This window comes from Lytechinus variegatus, chromosome 5, assembly GCF_018143015.1.
Source record: "Lytechinus variegatus isolate NC3 chromosome 5, Lvar_3.0, whole genome shotgun sequence".
NCBI classification, from domain to species: domain Eukaryota; kingdom Metazoa; phylum Echinodermata; class Echinoidea; order Temnopleuroida; family Toxopneustidae; genus Lytechinus; species Lytechinus variegatus.
Window position 1 is genome coordinate 43,520,374 of NC_054744.1, and position 19,629 is coordinate 43,540,002.

The window sequence follows — 19,629 nt, forward strand, 5'->3', positions numbered from 1 at the left end:
ATAACGTATCTCGCCATGTCGACATATAACTTTCTATAAGTCGACTTGGCGAGATAACGTATCTCACCATGTCGACATATAAATTTCTATAAGTCGACTTGGTGAGATAGTGTATCTCGCCAAGCCGACATGTAAATTTCTATATGTCAACTTGGCGAGATAATGTATCTCAAGATACATTATCTCGCCAAGTCGTCAAGTCGATGGCAGTGTAAAGGCTCCGTATATGACTTTTTATAAGTCGACTTAGCAAGATAAAATATCTCGCCATGTTGACATATAACTTTTTATAAGTCAACTTGGTAAGATAACGTATCTCACCATGTCGACATATAACTTTTTATAAGTTGACTTGGCGAGATAACGTATGTATATAACTTTTTATAAAAACGACTTCGCGAGATAACGTTTCTCGCCAAGTCGTCAAGTCAATGGCACTTTAAAGGCTCCGTATATCTTTCTGAAAAAAAAACAACACCAGATTTCCCGTGAAAATGTTCATCATATAAACAATCCTACATACCATGCAGACAAGACTCTTTATACATGCGAAAATAATGTTTATCTAAGTTTTCAATTTTTCTTTTGATGCTTATGAATCATGCATTTATATTTTATATAATATACTTTATGGGCCGCAAAAAATGAACAAAACAGAATATATATAAAAAAGAACCCCATGACTTAAAGATCAAATATGATATACACATGTAAAGAGATTTGCATGTCGTCATAGTAATAATAATAATAATCCGCTTTTATATAGCGCTTAATACATCGGAACGACGTGTGTAAGCGCTTTACAGATATATTATTACCCCGGTCATCGGATTCAATCAGTCATTCCCGCACACAATGTGTGCACACCCACCACTCCCTGGGGAGTATTCCAGTCAGTCGCCTGTGAGGCGCACACAGTATACTGGACATACAAAGACTTTCACATCCTACCGGGTACCCAATTAGCACCTGGGTCGAGAGTGGCAAAGTGTGGATTAACGCCTTGCCAAAGGACGCCAGACCGCGGTGGGATTCGAAAACACGACCCTCTGTTTACAAGGCGAGAGTCAGATCCACTTCACCACGGCTCCTCCACTATTATTAGACTCGTTAATTTTCACCCTAATTTTCAATACCTACACTATTAAACTTTCAAGGAAGTTATTTTTGTTGGCAATCTCGATGATGTTCACAACTAGATTGTGCACAATAGTTCAAGCACACGGAATATAATTTTTAATGCTACAATTCACAAATATATTTCATTTGACATTGTTTTACATGTGAGAATATGTTTATCTAAACTTTTCCCCATGATGTTTATGAATCCTTATTTTTTTTAAAAGTAAATAAGTATATATGCGATGGAGACAAATCTAAAAATATATATTTATATTTATATAATCTATGGGCCGCCAAAAAGAACAACAAAGAACAAAACAGAGTATACAATGAAGAAACACATGACTTTGAAATCAAGTGCGATATCCAAATGTCAGGAGATTGGCATATCTTTTTCATTATGCAACTCACTATTTTTTTTTCACCTTAATTTTCAATACCTACACTAAAAGTTTCAAAGAATTTATTATTATTATTTTTGGCCACGATAGTCACAACTCGATTGTGCACCAATTCAAGCAAGCTTAACAAAAAAAAATCAATGCTAAAATTCACATATATTTCATTTCAAATCTATATACTTTTAGATGAATGCTCAACCGATTCCTGATGGTGTTGGTATAAATATGTCCTATTATGTAATGAACTAGTCTAATCTCCGCAAAATGTATAGTTATTCTCCAATCAGAATCTGAACCTTTATATTCATTCAAATCACGACAAGATACTCGCTTTATCAGATCATGAAGTTATCTTTCACTTTCGATACCGCTTGTCATCATAGACTGCGACCTGTCCTCCAAAGCTGCATTGAGAAAGTGAACATGAACTGGATGTCCGTCTGATCGAATACTTTCACTCTTAGGTTCTTGAAACGAATAGTCGTATTTCTTGTTCCTCACGCTCCCTCCTCGTTCCAATGGCTTCTTAGATGTTACGTCCAGAGTATGAGCGGTTCCTGTCCACTGCCTCTGGAATACTGTACCTCCAAACAATTTCACCCGTCTACGGAGGGCCAATAGGGACATCTCATAGTCATGTGGTGTTGATTGATCAATGTGGAGTATTACAGCGCCATCTTGGTCCGTGAGCTGACCCGAACGCTTGTCGTAGTTGCCGTGCAAGCCGTGTTCGACGACGTCAGCGCCGATTAGTTCTTCGTGGAGGGAGACACGAAGTCCGATAGTGACCTTGAGGACCAAGAGGAATATGAAGGACGTGACGACCGTCCATATTATCAGACAAACCACAGATAGGAGCTGGACACCTAGCAACCAAAAACCTCCACCGTGAATCAAACCTGAAAACAAATAAAAAAAGCACTGTACTTATTTGCAATTTTACACATCCCCTTTACGCAACCACAACCTTCATTTTATTCATGATAAAAAAATCCGTCATGCATTTCTCCGAAAAGAATGGTCGCATTAATGAAATATTTTGAATAAGAATGACTTTCGGCCTCCATGGGGTGCATATACGACATTCACATCTAAAGTAGATAGAAAGCATTACAATGCTGCATCACAATGAGCGCTCCTGAAGCGCTTTACTCTATGCTGTGGAGAGAATGCATACCGCTGTTTTGTTATATTGTTATCATCATTAATTATTTGATCATTTAATTTGGTATTTCAAAACATAGAGAATGCAGAGTTACACACAAATCAAAGAGAAGTACAAATACAATCTTGCATGTTAGAGAAAATAAGACCTGAATGAGAGTTTTGGGGCCGCCTGGGCATTGAAAAGGTTACATCAATACCCGCAGCTCTTCCTACCCAAACCTCTCCAACTCCATCCAGGTCAGATAAGGTAACAAAAACTTATCATGAAAATATATTTTGTTCAAATGTTCCTGTATAGTCGATACCCTCCATCGCTATTCTTCCGCACCTCGATGCTAACGGGAAACTGCTGTATAACTCACCATTGTGACGATTGAACTCTCCAAGGGTATCGATCTGACCAAAGATTCCTACTGCCAGCAAACCCCAGATAGCTGGGAAGAAATGAACAGAGATGACACTAGCCGGATCATCAATCTTCAACCATGATACAAGCGGTTCAGAGACACACCCTATGATACCACCCACCGAACCTATGATGATCGCTTCCCAGGGGTGGGCTAGAGCGCAGTAAGCTGTCGGAGATAAACAAAGCGTTATACGTATGACCAATCTAGCGAAATGAAAATCATGTTTGTAAATACAAAACATAAAACCTAGTACTTCCACTATGTGTCTGTTTTGTATTTTAAAGAAATTTTATAACATCAGTGACACGTAGGTGTACAATTATTCGAGTACGAGGATAGTTAAAATTAGGTTATTTAATATAACATGTAATAACAGGTTAGCAGCTACATAGGCCTATTCTGATAGCAAAAAAATAATTGGTAGGATAAGTACACTTATACATAATTCATGAAATATTCATTGCATCGAAAGGGTAACTCAGAAACAAGTTTGGTTTCAGTTTCATAAAATATGTCGATTTTTAGGTAACTCCGAATTATATTTTATGCTTCTTTTCACTACTACTTGCATACAATACCTATATTGAATTTTTTTACCATTCCTTCACTGTAAAAACTGCGGTGTTAAAACTGACACCAATTGGTGTCAGTAGAGAACCACACCCTGAGGTGTTAAAAATGCACCCTTTGCACCAAAGAGTGTAAATGTAACAACAAAAGGTGTTGTAATAACACCTGTAGGTGTAAAAATAACACCATCAATCTAACACCGGTGTAAAATGACTGGTGTGGTCCTCTATGTACACCAATTAACACCACAGTTTTTGCTGTGTTGATATAGATAATGGAGAATACTAAATCGTGAAAGAAAACATATACTAGTAATTCTTTTATAACTTGAAGTCACGTGCTGATACACTGTCTTCTCGGAAATATTTTCTTTTTACTGTCAAAAAGCAGGTACATGTTTACCACCCGTTATTTAGCATGACCAGGAATAATTTGGCAATGAAATTGAACGAACTCTTTATGAATCTATAGTATAGAGGATTTTCGAATGATCCATCCATCCAAAACCATCTATATTGTGTAAGTATATCTTACAGAGGATATTTATATATGGCTCCAAAAATATAAACTATAGAGAGTTGGTTCTGTGTAGGTCATATCGTAATTGTTCATTTTGTTTCTAAATAGGAACACGACGTTAAACTGCTGTTATATTTCCACACAATGAAATTCCTCTACACGAAAAACAAGATTTTTCTCAACATCTTTTGTCAGATTAACGGAATTAATTGGATCAGATCGCTGTCATATCCATTTGGTAATGGGGTTTCGTAACTCGCAGATATTATTCATTTCTCGGAACGAACTTATTTATACTATGGCGGCTGCTTACAATGTTTACATTTTTTCCAAGTTGTATATATAATTATACACCACGTGACGTTATATACAGCAACCCTCTTTGTCGCGACTATAAATGAATCGAAGAAGTAGTACGATATGAATACAGATTATCAATTTTCTGGAACGCGATGTGCACTACAAAAAAGACGTCTCAAATACCACCACGTAATAAATGATATAGCCGTTCTCATTTCCTCCTCTCACACAATTCCGTATTCCTTTCATAACTCCACCCATTCACTGATTGCTTACTGCCAAATGGCATTAAAATTTCGGAATGACAAAAAAATTATGTTGTTAAAGATGGCGTCGGGGAACTTAGTTAACTAGCTTTCAAAAATGAGTCATATCCTGATTAAAATGGAAATAGGTTTATCCGAATGGCTCTTTATATAACGACAGTCGTGACAGTGTAATCATGTTCATGTAAGATAAAATCACATGCAGAACAATGCATACATTTGGTAATTCGATGGATTAAAGGAACATAAATTTCAAATTCAACTTTAAAGTGGATTAAAATTTGAATTTGAATTTGCTATATGTCCCAAAGAAAGCATGGTAACTGAATCATTTCTGAGCGAACCTTTGGACAAAGAGCCCGAGGATAAATGCAACTAGAGAATGAAACTTCAGGAGCTTATTCTAGATTTTCATTTATTCTTTTTTTTATAAAGAAATGAATGGACCAGAGTCACACCATAAGGAAACCGATTTCAATCCGATTGATGATCTATACCAAATTAAAACCTCTAATCGGTGCAATTGCTATAACAGTTACTGCCCTCCTATCCCCTTTTCTTTCTCTCTTTCTTAATTGTCTTTTGATTTCTTTCTTTCTCCTTTTTTTTTTTTTGGGTGTGTTTTTGTTTTGTGTGTACATGTCGGTGTGGTGTGTGTTTTTCTTTGCCTTGTGTGTATGTGTGTGTCTTTGGGGAGGGGGGGGGGTGGGTGTGTTTGTATTCGTTTGAGTGGAAAGTGATCCCTTCTTTTTATTACACTTTCATTCAGTTTCATTTATCATTGAGCAGTGCCATGATTTTTTTTAAACCTAAGTGCTGAAACATACCTTCTGTTAATTTTTATTGGTTATGATTGGCTGATTTTTATATTTTATGAATAGTGCCTGTAATATGAATATGTCAAATTTCTGTACAATATCTTCAGTATACGAACAGTGTTTTGTTTGGCTTATATTGTAACATTTTCAATGTACCATTATTTGTGCGATTTGAACTGAAGATATTTAATAAATAATATCGCAAACCCGATCGGTTAGGAGTTTGGTTCTGTGATGTGACTGGTGATGCTGCAGACACGCAATGAAACCGAATGTCACTCATTCGTACCGTTGCACACAAGACGTACCATCCAAAATGTACCATTGCACGGCTTTAGGAGGTGACGTCACAAAGCGATTTCATTGATTGAATAAGGTGACAATGACAATGATTTATTTACCCATGTCACCCTAATTCGGGTATTGGGGACACAATCATATAGAACATAACATATTCAAAATCATTTCAATTATATTTACAAAGTATTTACAAATATCACATGTTTACAGAGTAACGGAATAAATACAGTACTACATGAAATTTCTTTAGAGACGTAACGGTAAGTGAAAGGAATGATGTGTCTCTAAATCCATTATTGAGAGAAGGGGGAGAGACAAAATAGAAAATAGGAAGGAAAAACAAAAGGGGAAGAGAGAGAGAAAAAAAAACGAACGGTGACAATGGGCTTACAGCCCGCTAGCTATAAATGCTCAATGCTGTCCAAGATTATATCATGTGCGCTTGTGGGCCAGGCTTGTGGGATTTTGCTTTTCGCTTTCAATATTTTTGCTCCCTTTTCATAGATTACTGCAGGGAAAATTCTTGTTTTTTAATATTTTCGCTAGATTCCGAGGCGTTGTACAACACAAATAGCGAATATTCTTATTCGTGCAATGGAGAGAGATTTCGCATTCGGTGAAAGAAAGAAACGCTCTATTCAATTAGGCTATCGCCTCGTTGAATAGAGCATCTTTCTTTCACCTCATGCAAAATCTCGCACCATCGCACTCATGCCTATTCTCTATTTGTGTATATAACTGTATCAATGACAGAGAATAAATGATATCGAGTACCATACCTGTAATAGACACCAATGATGCTAACACAGAATTTATGAGCCAAGGGATGTGAAATCGGCGTGAGAGAAAAAGGTAACTGGAGAGAAAACAAACATGAAAAGTTGCTTTGAATAAAATTAAATTGCAACCATAATCAGGATGTAGGTACTGGATAAGCGGTTTCATTTTTTTGTTTATATATTCATAAACTTGTTGAATCAGCGTCGTCCGTGTTTCATATTTGCTGGAATTAAAAAAAACAAAATATTTCAATAATATTATTACTATTCATCCATTAAAAAAATGACATCATTGATGTTATAAACTTTCTGTTGACAGGAAAGAATGAATATGTTGCAATGCATACTCGTGTAGTAATTCAAATTCATGAAAATAATGTCAGCTTATCAACATAAATGATCAAAGAAAACTGTTATTTGCGGAAATACTCCTTTTCAGTTGAACATTACTTCCAGAGAAAGACATAATTTTATACAAAGCTCAGCAGATCAGTAATAAAAAAGGTTATCTTACAAGTGGAATATGTACAAATATTATTTGATTTAATACAAAAATGCAGCTTTTCAAATCTGAATCGAATCCTCATAAACGGGATAAACGGATGTGGATTCGATGATAATGGTTGCCTTGGTTACCTGAGTGTAATTCCTGTTATACCACCAGCAATAGATGACAGGATAGTCGAAACAGCTGACCTGAAAATATAACAAAAGGAGATTAATAATGTCATAATTTTGATTAACGGTATGTAATTTCTGCATGTTCTGATATCTTTAAAGGCTTTCATTGTTTGGTCATCCCATTCTCTTCTTTCCTTTTTTCAGGTCCATAAAGATACAGCACAAATAAAAGGTTCCTATAAACGAGGTAATGTTCGTGCAAATATGGGGAATAGCCTAAGCCTAAGATTGTCTTGATAAAAACGTTGTTCTTTCGTCAGACTTATACGGCCTCTTACGATTTCTGTTGTCACAGGATGGTCTTACGTGCAACTCACGACACTCAACATTTGAACAAAACACGAGTAATGAATCTATTATGAACGTCTTTTTTAAGTCGTCGATGAGAGCGCATAAGAGATAAAGAAAAAAAACAAAGAAGAAGAAAGAAAGGGGGAGAGTAGGCTGACAAAGTCAATGTTATTGAGAAGTATTATAATGATTACAGGGTTTGTACCTATACCTTATTGTCAGTATCCATTTTTGGCCAGCGACTCCATAAGTACTACCGCAATTAAAACCGAGCCAGCCCCACCTGCAACAAACGAAAGAAACTACATATTGAAATAGATAATAACAAAATATAAAGCGAGGGAAAGAGAGCGGGAAGAGATTGAGAGAGGATAGAAATGGAAGAAAAGAAGAGGGGCCTCAAAAAAAAGAGAAAGAAAGGAAAAATGAACGAGATAGAGTGAATCTTAATGTTGTTTTGTTCGTTTCGCATTTTATTTTGGTTTGGTCATGGTGATTTTAAAAGGTTTAGGTATTTTGGGTATATGTGACAGCGGTTCTAATTGATTAATGATTATGTACAAAATATGTCTGCATCCCCCAAAATAAAAGACAGTTAAATAATTGAGATGTATGAAAAAAATGCTTATTATCACATACATACCAAGTAACCAACTAAAACCGATCATTCATTTGAAATAACGAGTATCATTTATCATGTTGATCAGACTGAAGTCAAGTTCTTCGATAAAAGTCACTGTGACATTATACGCAAGGTGACACTCGTGCCTTAATTATAGGCCTAATATACATAAAAAGAGATAATGTCAGATTTCATTTTCATTAACCATTAGATATTTAAAAGACTCAGAAAAATGGGTCGTTAATAAACCCCAATTTTATTAAAATCAGGTAAATGGGGGTGACACTAATAGGAATAAGTAGCAGTTACTTCGGACTATAGTGGAAAAACTCAGTTTTGAAGGACGATTCAACCTCAATATTTGAAGAGAAAAAAGTTGAATGAATATTAGCAAATATATTGCCACATTTTTTCGTTGTCATTGTTAGCCATCTGACATGTCTGACTTTTACCAGCAATGTTTCCTTCTATATTTGTATATTTAGGCCGGGGGGGGGGTATATGAATACAGCAGAAATATAGTGTCCTGTTAGGAAACGTCTGGCTGAAAATGGTTGATAGAATTATCAAGGAGTTGGGGGTTCCCTGGTATTACATGTATTATGAGAGCTTGCAATCTGACTTGATCAAGGGATATGTAGCGGAATACAGGGAAAATGCAACCTGAACTGACAAGCTTTCTAAAAGCCAAAGTCCGTATATAATTCTGTTTTTAACCATGTTCAGGGGCAGTCCTACAGGGGAGAGGGGGAGACAAAGGACGACGTCCATGATTTTTCAAGTAAAGGGGGATTAAAACGAAGAAAAGGGTGTAAAAGAGAATAGAGAAGATAAACAAGAGAGGTTTAGGTCGTTTATCTGTATAATTCGATTAGAAAAGTATGACGTTACCATGGTTACCATTAGACCATCTTGCAGCCCCTATATTGAAATACCCCCCCCCCCATCCCTGAACGTTGCGGGTTTGGAGGTTATCTTAGATTTGGGGGAGTAAAATTAATTTAGCGCCCCGGGACAAGCATCTTTTGATATTGCCCCTTTATCTATTTCATTTTCTTCACTTTTCTTCGCTTTATAGGGGGTAGAAGATGAAAAATTGTTTTGTATAATTTCTAAAGATGTCAAGCCGCTCTCTCCTGGTTATTGTATTATCCCTTTTCTTTGCGTGATGATTATAAACAGGTATGAAAAAATGGTCAGAATATACATAAACTATTTTAAATTTTAAATCCAAACATTTACAAAAGAATACATATCGTCTCCAGAGTCAAATTGAAATATATATTTTTTTAAAGTTTTGATGTTGAAAAGGATCTTGAGAAAAATACAATTTCCACAGTTCAAGAAATATTCAAACGCAAACCAACAAAAGCTGTATTCTGTGGCATTGAGAATCAATCCTATTCAATATTCCCAATGGACTTCCCTTAGGAATAAACAGCATTATGTAGAGTAACGGTAGCAACTACGTTGTCGTGGTCTTTTATTTTGCTATTCTCTTGTGAAATGTCCTACAATCACCTTCTTTCTCGTCCTCCTCTGCTCGAGTTTTCGATATACATGGTGGAAATGTATGTATATATAACATGTTTATTGTTGGATTCTGTAATAATGCAAACGTTGAATTAACTATGTTGATCATGTTTTAATCTTTAGATATCTTTCTATCCACAGTAACTGACGTCAATGTTTCGTGTTCAATCGGCCTATAGTATGTTGTATAAAGCAGGTTGAAATCCAGAGAGGTATGTTTTACAAGTGATAGAAAGGAAGAACTAAAGTAAGTAGTGAAAACAAATACCACAAATGGGAGTATAATAGATCTTACTTCATGGGTTGAGCTATTACCCATTTGCTAAAAAAATAACTAAAAACTGGAAATAGAAAACTTCTCATCTTTCACAAATGGAAACCTTGAGAAACAAAACCTTCACCTAATCACTCCGAATATAATTTGTTGAATTTTACGATCTTTTCAGTCCATTTTATAGGAAAGGATGCAAAACGGAGTAACGTGACCACTTCGTAATCGTATGCAATTAGCAACACTTTCATAACCAATTTTGTTTGCTAACAAGTAATGAATCCGTGCTTAAGTTTTTTGAAACGCAAATAGCAGGGAGCACAATATAACGTACATAAACCAACAATATGAAAATTTATTTGGGTTCGTTGCTGGTGGGAGGTAAGGCTTTTTTTCCTTTCATAGTGTTTGTAATATAGATCTTCCGGTTTTTAAAGGAATATCCCAGGCTGAAAATAATATGATTTAAAAAAAAATAGACAAAAAAAACTATTGAAAATTCGATCAGAATCGGCCAAAGAATAACAAAGTTATGCAATTTTAAAGATTTGCATTATTCCGGTGAAACAGCTGATCTAGGAATGACTCCATTAATATTCAATGAACAAACTGATGATGTCATATCCCCAATTTTTTGTGTCTTTTCTTATACGAAATTAAGTTTATCCAAATGTATAGGGGAAGGCGGGGTAAGTTGAGCATAGGGGCAAGTTGAGCCACCAGCCCAGGCCAATAATGAATGAGTCAGACATTGTGGTGGTGTCATGTATTGATGACCCATAGCATAACCCCTAACCCCACCACATTGTTTTCCACTTTGAAACAAAAAGTAGTTTTTTAGAGGGAAAAGTATGAATTTCAGCCAAAAAAGTAAAAAAGATTGAAATAGATAAGTACTTTATTCACACACACGTCTTTAAATATAGTAAAGACATGATAACAACATTGTTAGTCCAGGTATGGATCTTCATTCTTGTCATAGTCTTTTATATGATAGATGCATGATAAATGTGTGGATACAAAATTATCGCACTAAGTTCGGACTGGGGTAAGTTGAGCCAAACAGCATGGGGCAAGTTGAGCCATGGTAATTCCTATGGTAATGTATCTTTAAAAAAAAAACCCATAAAAATGGGTTGAAATGCAGGCTGAAAGGAGCAAATTTACATGACTGCTCTTTTCCTTTTAAAGGATGTTAGTATTATAGAGAATTAGCAAGTGAAAAGACTTTAAACAAAAAATTGACATGCTGGTTCTCCCCCCATACATTTTGTACGTAGTTTTTGTGGCTCAACTTACCCCCAGACGGTGGCACAACTTACCCCATATATGGGGCAAGTTGAGCCATTTGACATCGGTTTTTTCAAAGGTCACGATGACTTTCAGTGTGGGGGTAGAAAGTTATATGTAGGTGAAAAACATTTCCCAAGAATCAAATTTAAAGGCAAGGTACTTATTTCTACAATAGTACTAGTCATATCAATTCTAACATGCAAAATGCAAAAAGTGTCACAACTTACCCCGCCTTCCCCTACCTCTAAGAACAAAAAAATGGATTTACAACTGATTTAGTGCATCATCGGTCTTCTTTGCAGCACCTTTATTGTAAGGAATACATATCATTCACACATGTATTTATAATATTAAACAAATATGATTTCATGTACTAACATAACAACAAGGAAAGTTGGGATGTGAAACATCAACCCTTCTAATGAATGTTTACGATGCGCGTATAACTGTTTCTACAAACTGTTGCTAAGATTAAAGAACAATCTTGATGAATTTTTTTAACATTTTGCTTTGTGAATTTTACTCTATTTAATTATTTATAAATATTTTCACCAAGAAGTACCACTTTCTTTAAGTATAAGTCCAAGCACAGCATGAAGTTGAATTAAATATTGTAAATTTTCTGTAAATTACAATGTCCTGAAAAAATGAAAATGCCGTTGTTGTATTCAATGAAAATTATCCTAATTTTCAAATCTGAAAAGATTGAAATATTATATAATCGAAATAATACAATGTAAAATAAACAAATAAATAGATAAATAAATATTGGGTAAATGTCGTCCTTTCTCATTTTGTATATCACTGTGCTGCTGTGTAAACTCTTAAAAATATTGGGTTAAAGTGCTTCATGAGGGTCCAACCAACATTGGGCATTTCTTTTGGGCATCTTTATTTATCCAGTGTGATTAAAATTTTGCCCATCCTAATTGCTGATTATTTGTTTAATCTTACTGGACAAAATACATTCCGTATTGGGTAAAAATACTGCCCCGAATTGGTTTGACACATAATTACCCTCGTGGTGGTAAAAAAAAAAAATATTACCCAATATTTTTTGACAGAGTACTTTGTCAAACTTACCAAATTCCCAGAATGTCTTATGCTCTTTTATTTTACATTCAATTTGGATGACATTTTTAGTGTTATGCTTTTTCTTTCTTCTCTTAGTCAACTCTTTGTTTGGTGGACTTGCTCTTTGAAAAAACACTACGCTGATATATGTATATATAGTTAAAAATAAAAATCTTCCGAAGAGAAAGAACCTGTTACAAATTTTGATTTTTTTTAACGATCGACTGTAAGTCTGTTAGCGATGAACTTCCTCATAAACTATAGTTTTATTATTAGTAATATTATATATTTATTATTGTCATTATTGTTATTATTCTTATTATCATTATTAATATTGTTACTATCATGATTATTATTAAAATTTTCTTGTTATTGTTGATATTACTACCGTCAATTTTATGTTTCATCAAAAACATAGTTTACTAGATAGATAACCCAAAATAAATGTTGTGTTTATTATTATCAAAACTATCAATACTGCATTATTATGTGTCTGTATATCACGATGATTGAAGTAGATTTCTAGGAAAAGAAAGATAAATCATTTGGACTGAAGTTAAAGTGATTGGTTAACATTGGTTTGACTTTTAAAAAATCTTAGCTAAAAGGTTACACTTGTCACCTGTGTCTGTGATATGTTCCAAAAATGAAGCCCAGAAAAAATTACGTTCGAAAATGATTATTCAGTGCTTCAAAAATTGAATTATAAAGTGACCGGAAACATCAGCTTAATTTCATTCCATACCCTTATGTGTACTATTTAGGTGTCTATAAGACGCCTATTTACAAAATCAGGGTTTGCCTTGTAGTTTAACCTTTTTATTCTCAATAATGGTTGTTTTCAGGGTTTATTAGTTCTAATACATGCACTCGTACACATGTTTCATCTTGGTTTGAGAATTTTTTAAATCGGCTGCTCACAAAGTTAAACAATACCTTTAAAGAAGCTTTAAAGAAGCTAAACATAGTCAAGATAATTTCTAAGAAGGGGAAAAAATAGAGAGGGCAAGGATGTTCTTGACAAGACACATGTGACAACTGAAGATGGTGTGTCAATGTGAAGGTTGGATTATTAGAAGACGATCTTTGAGCTAGGATTATCAGTATTTTCCTCTGTATCTTCTCTAACCCATTCGTCAGTCAAACTTCCTGCGATACTTGACATGCATAATCAAGTTTGATCTTATATGCAGGCTTCATAATATTTGCACATATCAATATAATTCAAACCAGCTATTTGTAATGAGAGAAGGGTATACAGGCGTGTAGCTGTTTAGATTTTCATTACATCAGTGTCCTAGTTCAACTTGTTACTTATCAGTTTCTTTATTTCTTCAATTCTCTCTAAAGCTACATGTACTTATTATTTCATTTCCTCCTGCACGAATGCAAAACACGGATTAACCTAACATGGGTTGTGTATAATCAGTGTTCCTGTAACTTTACAAGAAAAAAAAATTATTAAAAAACATTATTTAAAAAATTATAAAATAATCTAAAGTGATATATATATATATATATATATAAAGAAATGGATGAAGAGAACAATGGTAGGCGTAGCTTAAATCAAGGTTCCCCAGAGCTATCTGCCCTTTGGAAAAATTGGCAATGCCGAAAAAATGTCTCCTCCGGGTATCGAATCCGGGCCCCCAGCTTTGAAAGCCGGTGCCTTAAACACAGAGACGGATTAGTGGTTAGGGCGACCCTGATCTGTCTATCTGACGGTCAATCGGATCAGGGTCGCCCTAGCCACTAACCCGTCTCTGTGGTCTGGTGGTTAAAGCACCGGCGTTCAAAGCTGGGGACCCGGGTTCAATTCCCGGCGGAGATATTTTTTCCGGCATTGCCAATTTTTCCAAAGGGCAGATTTAAGCTACGCCTTCCATTGTTCTCTTCATCCATTTCTTTCACAATATTAAAAACAAAAGAGTTGCCAAAGTTGTTGTACATATATAAATTCACACATTTATATTATGTGAGCACATATCTCACCAAAAATTATAAAGCGAGAGCGAAGCGCGAGCTGAATTTTTTTAGTATACTGACCTGAAAACAGGAAAAAGGTGCCTGTTTAGGACTGCTTGTATAGTAACTCATGAGGAGGATGCATACTTAACTACAAAGATTATGCGAGGGCCGAGAGCGGGCTGACATTTTTTATATTCTGACCTGAAAGCTTGATATTCTAAGTATTTTTGGCAACAGTGATTTAGATGGGTATCTAAAAGAACAATAAATGCGAGCACAAAGCGTGCGTGCTGAAAATTTTGATATTTCGATCTGAAAAAATGATAGCTTAATAGACTTCTTAATAGAGAACAGGATATATAGATTGTTGCTAATCGAAGCGGGAGTTCTTTTGAGGTTTCGACCTGAAAAGAGGACACTCTATTCACGTATTATTCATGAAAAGTATGGGGTTATTTGCCAAAAGAAATAATAAATTTGTGGAAACTAGTCTATTGATTACAATAAACTGAAGTTTTGGTAATATTTATTGGGCGACTCTACTATATATGCATTCAATAAAGTGAGTAGATAACCTATTCTAATCATGATAATGATTGCTTTGTCCTTTTTCACGCAGAGCAGCTAACCAAATAAATCATTTTCATTTATATTTCATGTTTTCGCGCACAATCCCCTTAACTCACATTGCAGAAGTCCATAATGTAGGATGCTGAGGTATGTAAGACTTGCCTTATTATCATATTTGATCAAATGCATGCATCAAAATTATTCATTAATATCTATTCATTCACATGCCATACATGCACATTATAATGATCATCTCATAAACTACACGCTGATCTTAATCCTGCTTATTGCGAGTGTCATCTACTTATTGTGATAATAGAATAAAATTGTCGATGAATGGCTCTCAGATAAAGACGTATCAATGCAGAAAATAATTTTATAATTGATCTCACTTTGGTTATTGTGTTTTGTCAGGATTACTCTCCCCTTATATAAAATGATCATTGTAATTTATCTAATTTTGGATTCTCTTTCCCTCAATACTGTTATAAACTCTGTTTCTTATTTTTCGCTGCTTTTAATTCTTGTCTTTTTCTTTCTTTCTTTCTTTTTCTTTCTTTCTTTCATAATAATAATTATACTTGCTTGTATAGCGCTTAATACTTACTTTGTCAGAAGTCTCTAAGCGCTCTTCAGTATAATTATGCAGCATAATTACCCTGGCTTTAGCAGTGCAGCTGTTACGCGCGCTGCGTTTCAAGAAATAAATTCCTGCCAGGTACCCATTTACCTCACCTGGGTTGAGTGCAGTACATTGTGGATCAATTTCTTGCTGAAGGAAATTGCGCCATGGCTGGGATTCATTCTTTCTATCTTTATTACTTTCTTTCTAACTTTACTTTTTTCTCTGTATTTCTCTCTCTTTACACACACACACACACACGTACACAATATTTCTTTTGTGAATCAGTCATCTTCCATTCAAACGCTGTTCCTTGTGCAAATCAGTCATCCTTAATCCACTTAAATCACATTTGTCTGCTATTATCCAAGTCATGATTACAGATTATCAACATCCCTATATTATTATTATTAGCATATTATTCTTACCCCAAATCAATAAAACAATCATAAACTCACCATAACATAAATAAACCAAGAAGAGTATTGATGGGACTACTCTGTATTGGTCGCTCATGTATTTCTCCGAATCTCCCATCTCGAGGACCTAGCATGAGTGTTGCCACCAGCCCAGTTACCCCTCCGAGCAGGTGCACTGGTCCTGCACCAGAGATATCGACCACGCCCATTTCATGGAGCCATCCCTTAGGTGCCCATATCCAATGAGCTGGTAGTGCATATACGAAGGTATTGACGAAAGAGAAGATGATGTAGGCTTCGAGTTTTGTTCTCTCCGCCATCGCCCCACTAACGATCGTGGTTGCCGTGGTCGCAAAGGAGGCATGAAAGAAGAAATGTGCGAAGAGATGACCCATCTCAGCATCAACCCTCGTACTATCAACAAAGAAATCCCCGATACCAATGAAGGAATTTGATCCCTTATTGACACCGAAGCTCAACCCGTAGCCGAACATCCAGAACGAGATTCCACCAAAGAGGACGTCGACAGCGTTTTTTACCATGATATTGACTTCGTTCTTGAGGGTCACGCTACCTGATTCCAGAAGGCCAAATCCTGATTGCATAGTAAAGATCAGGAAGGCACTTGTCAGAATCCATGTCGCATCATCCCACGTCGCTGCCCTGTACGCTGTTGGGCTCTCCGTGGTCGTGTTACCTTCTTCCCACATCATCGTCGAACTCATCGTCGTACTCATTGTCGAACTCATTGTTGAAATCATTGTCACTACTTGCTGTCGAAGCAATCACAGTAAATCGTACGAAGATATTAAACTAGAGTGAAATCATTATTCTCAACTGCACCCCGGTGATCAGGGGAGAATGTTAAGTGATGAGGCGATGCGGAATAATGACGTGATTGGTCGATTCAACTGGAATTTAGCGGAGCTATATGAAATACTATACCTAAAACCAAGGGGTACAATAGATCTCGCATTGTGCATTTCTAAGCGGCTCAAATGGCATGGTCTTTTTATTGGTATGTTGTACAGCCATTGTTGTCCAGTATACTCTAAATACATTCAAGCTCTTTGATTTAATTTGTTAGCAAGTGTTGCGAACAATAAAAGGGGATCGATATTGCGTGTGAAGTAATCATATCCTTTTATTTTTACTTCAGCATGATCAATATGAGAATAATAGTTGTTTTTACAAAGGATTGGTTTCATGTTAAGATTGGAAATCAAGAGAAGAAGCGTGATTTAATTTCGTCTTTGCCTTCTCTATAATAATTGTCTCTTTCCATTTCTTATTAAATGCAAAGGGAAATGGTTTGATAGGGGAAAAAATTAGAAAGGGAAAAATGGAGATCCAGAGAGAGAGAGGGCGGGGGGGGTGTAGTGGCTGAGATGCGAAATAAAAATGAAGGCATAACATGGGCGTCACCACAGGCATGGCAGGCAGTGACTGGGGAAGGGAATCATCCCCTAATAGTGTGTGTTTTTAATACTAGCAAAGTTAAAGGAATGATGAGACGTACAGATGGGGAGGGGAAGGGGGCTTGGGTGGCTCTTGCCTCCCAAACCCCCCTCTTGATAAAAAAATGTCGACATTAATAAAAAAAAAAAGGATTTTTTTTGTGCTCACTCTCTTCGCTTGCTCGCAGCTTTTTACGCGATACACCATATCTAGAACCCTTAGTTTTTGACTCATTACGCAAATGGGGACTCTCCCCTGAGGATTATCTCAGTTATGCAAGGATAAAAAGTTTGAAATATAAAATGACTATTCAATTATCATGATTATATGTCGATTGAAATAAAAGTATACAGTTTAATTACAATACTTTTAATCTTGTTAAAGCTATTGAAAGTTTGCGGAAATTGAAAAATACCGTAAAATCACCAACTTTATTATTACATTTAGTTTTGAAGGGACATTGGGAGACTTTTTTCAACTAAATCCGGAACTACTGAAAACAGAACTTTGAACTGAATCATTTCATTGCGAAGTTAGCTCATACAATTACAGCTAGCTGAAATCTAATAACAGGAAACTAATCAAGAAACGGCCTTTTAATTCATACGGCTTCCGTCCAAGACTATATAAGCCAACGTTCGTGATATTTAAACAATATCAATTATTTTCACCATACAAACTTAAATTAGTCTTTGGAAATAGTGACCAAGTTAAATGAAGAAAAAAAAAATAACAGTTTTTTCTTACGCAAGAAAGTTGTAATATTACAACGATTTTTAATTAGTTGATTAGGCATGCTCACGAGTAAAACACGCAAATCGTGTCAACACGGAAGGTCGATGTAGTAATAACTACTTTCTCTTTTTCTTCTCGTGTATCTTTTGTATAGGATAAAGAACTTCAGTTACTGACGTGCGTGCATTTATGAATGACGTTGGCGAATAGCATATACCTTGGAGTGGTATTAGATTACCGACTAATTTGAAAGTTCTGAATCATTTACATGTTAAGAAATAACATAATTACGCAAGGTCCTTAGAGGGGCTATACTCGATTGGGTAATTGATGAACCGATTGCTTGTTATTGAGAGCTAGGATTTGTATGCTTTTTTTCATGCTTGATTTTATCTGTTCATGTACAGTTGTTATGTACAAAACTTTCCTTTCGGAATTGGGAAAAGTCATAAACAAATTTCTCTAAATTATTATGCAAGTTCAAGGTGCATTATAGAAAATGTACGTTCAGGTATAAAATGAAATGTTGAGAACACAGGTCGTGGAAAGCATTATGACATTAAGGCGAGCTATTGTTATGAAATGTCATTAATATGTTTGCATCATATTGAATATGTATTGTTACTTTGATTTTTGAAAAAAAATGAACGGAAATATATAAATCTAATCTAATCTTTTTTAAAAAATGGATTCTTTTGATACTGCATAGACATTAGGCAGCATTTTTTCTTCTACACTGTATTTTTGGTTTGAAAACAATATTGAATATTTTTTCTTCATTTCTTCATTTACTTTTTTTTATTTCCTAAGACTGCATGGTTTCGGACTGCATGGTCAAAATAATCATGAACATTGGCTTAAACCTTTGTAGGAAGCCGTATGAATGTTTCTTGAGTAGTTTTCCATATCAGACCTACCGTATTAAATCAAGCTAACTTATTACCTGATTACTAACATACGTCGAGATAAAAAAGTAAAGTGAATCGTGTTATAACGTTAAAATGTATAGATTGAGAGGTAGGGGAATAAGAGAGAGAGAGAGAGAGGGGGGGGGAGGGATAAACGTTGAGATTGAGTGTACTAATTTTCAGAATGGAATTGCAATAGTGATTCTTACAATGTCAAACGGACATTATCACACTTAAAAATTTGCCAGACCTCACTTCAAGAGTGAGGTTGGTCTGAAGAGAAGACAGTCTATTTATTTACATTGATTTCGTAATTCTAATTCTAAACTTTTTGCACTCTATAGCTGAATAAAGCTGCAAGAATTATCAAAAATGTATCTTCCCTAAAGGGTGGGATTTTGCTCATTTAAGAAGTGCAAAGTCAAGACAATTTTACTTTGGCTGCAAAATATCATATATTTAAAGGATTTTCGAGTGCTAGATTTGAAGGTTATAAAATTATACCACTGTATATCGTTGTAAAGCAGGGAAT

The 19,629-nt window shown here is 35.3% G+C and overlaps 1 protein-coding gene across 1 annotated transcript; it reads right to left on the reverse strand.

The window, feature by feature from the left end:
* Positions 1-1,646: 1,646 nt before the first annotated feature.
* On the reverse strand, positions 1,647-16,838 carry LOC121414977 (putative ammonium transporter 3). The gene is made up of 6 exons (XM_041608021.1): positions 16,036-16,838; positions 7,836-7,907; positions 7,289-7,348; positions 6,653-6,729; positions 3,053-3,265; positions 1,647-2,422 (listed from the first exon to the last, which is right to left on the reverse strand). Exons 1-6 carry the CDS (start codon positions 16,755-16,757, stop codon positions 1,872-1,874), a joined length of 1,695 nt encoding a protein of 564 aa, XP_041463955.1. The 5' UTR covers positions 16,758-16,838; the 3' UTR covers positions 1,647-1,871.
* Between the last annotated feature and the right edge of the window lie 2,791 nt (positions 16,839-19,629).

Excerpts from the sequence above, each read along its gene's own strand:
- LOC121414977 (XM_041608021.1), bottom strand. The coding sequence starts at position 16,757 with ATGATTTCAACAATGAGTTCGACAATGAGTACGACGATGAGTTCGACG. Across the intron at positions 3,266-6,652 it reads ATCATTGGTGTCTATTACAG|CTTACTGCGCTCTAGCCCAC; the intron begins GTATGGTACTCG and ends TATCTCCGACAG. Across the intron at positions 2,423-3,052 it reads AGAGTTCAATCGTCACAATG|GTTTGATTCACGGTGGAGGT; the intron begins GTGAGTTATACA and ends ATTTGTTTTCAG.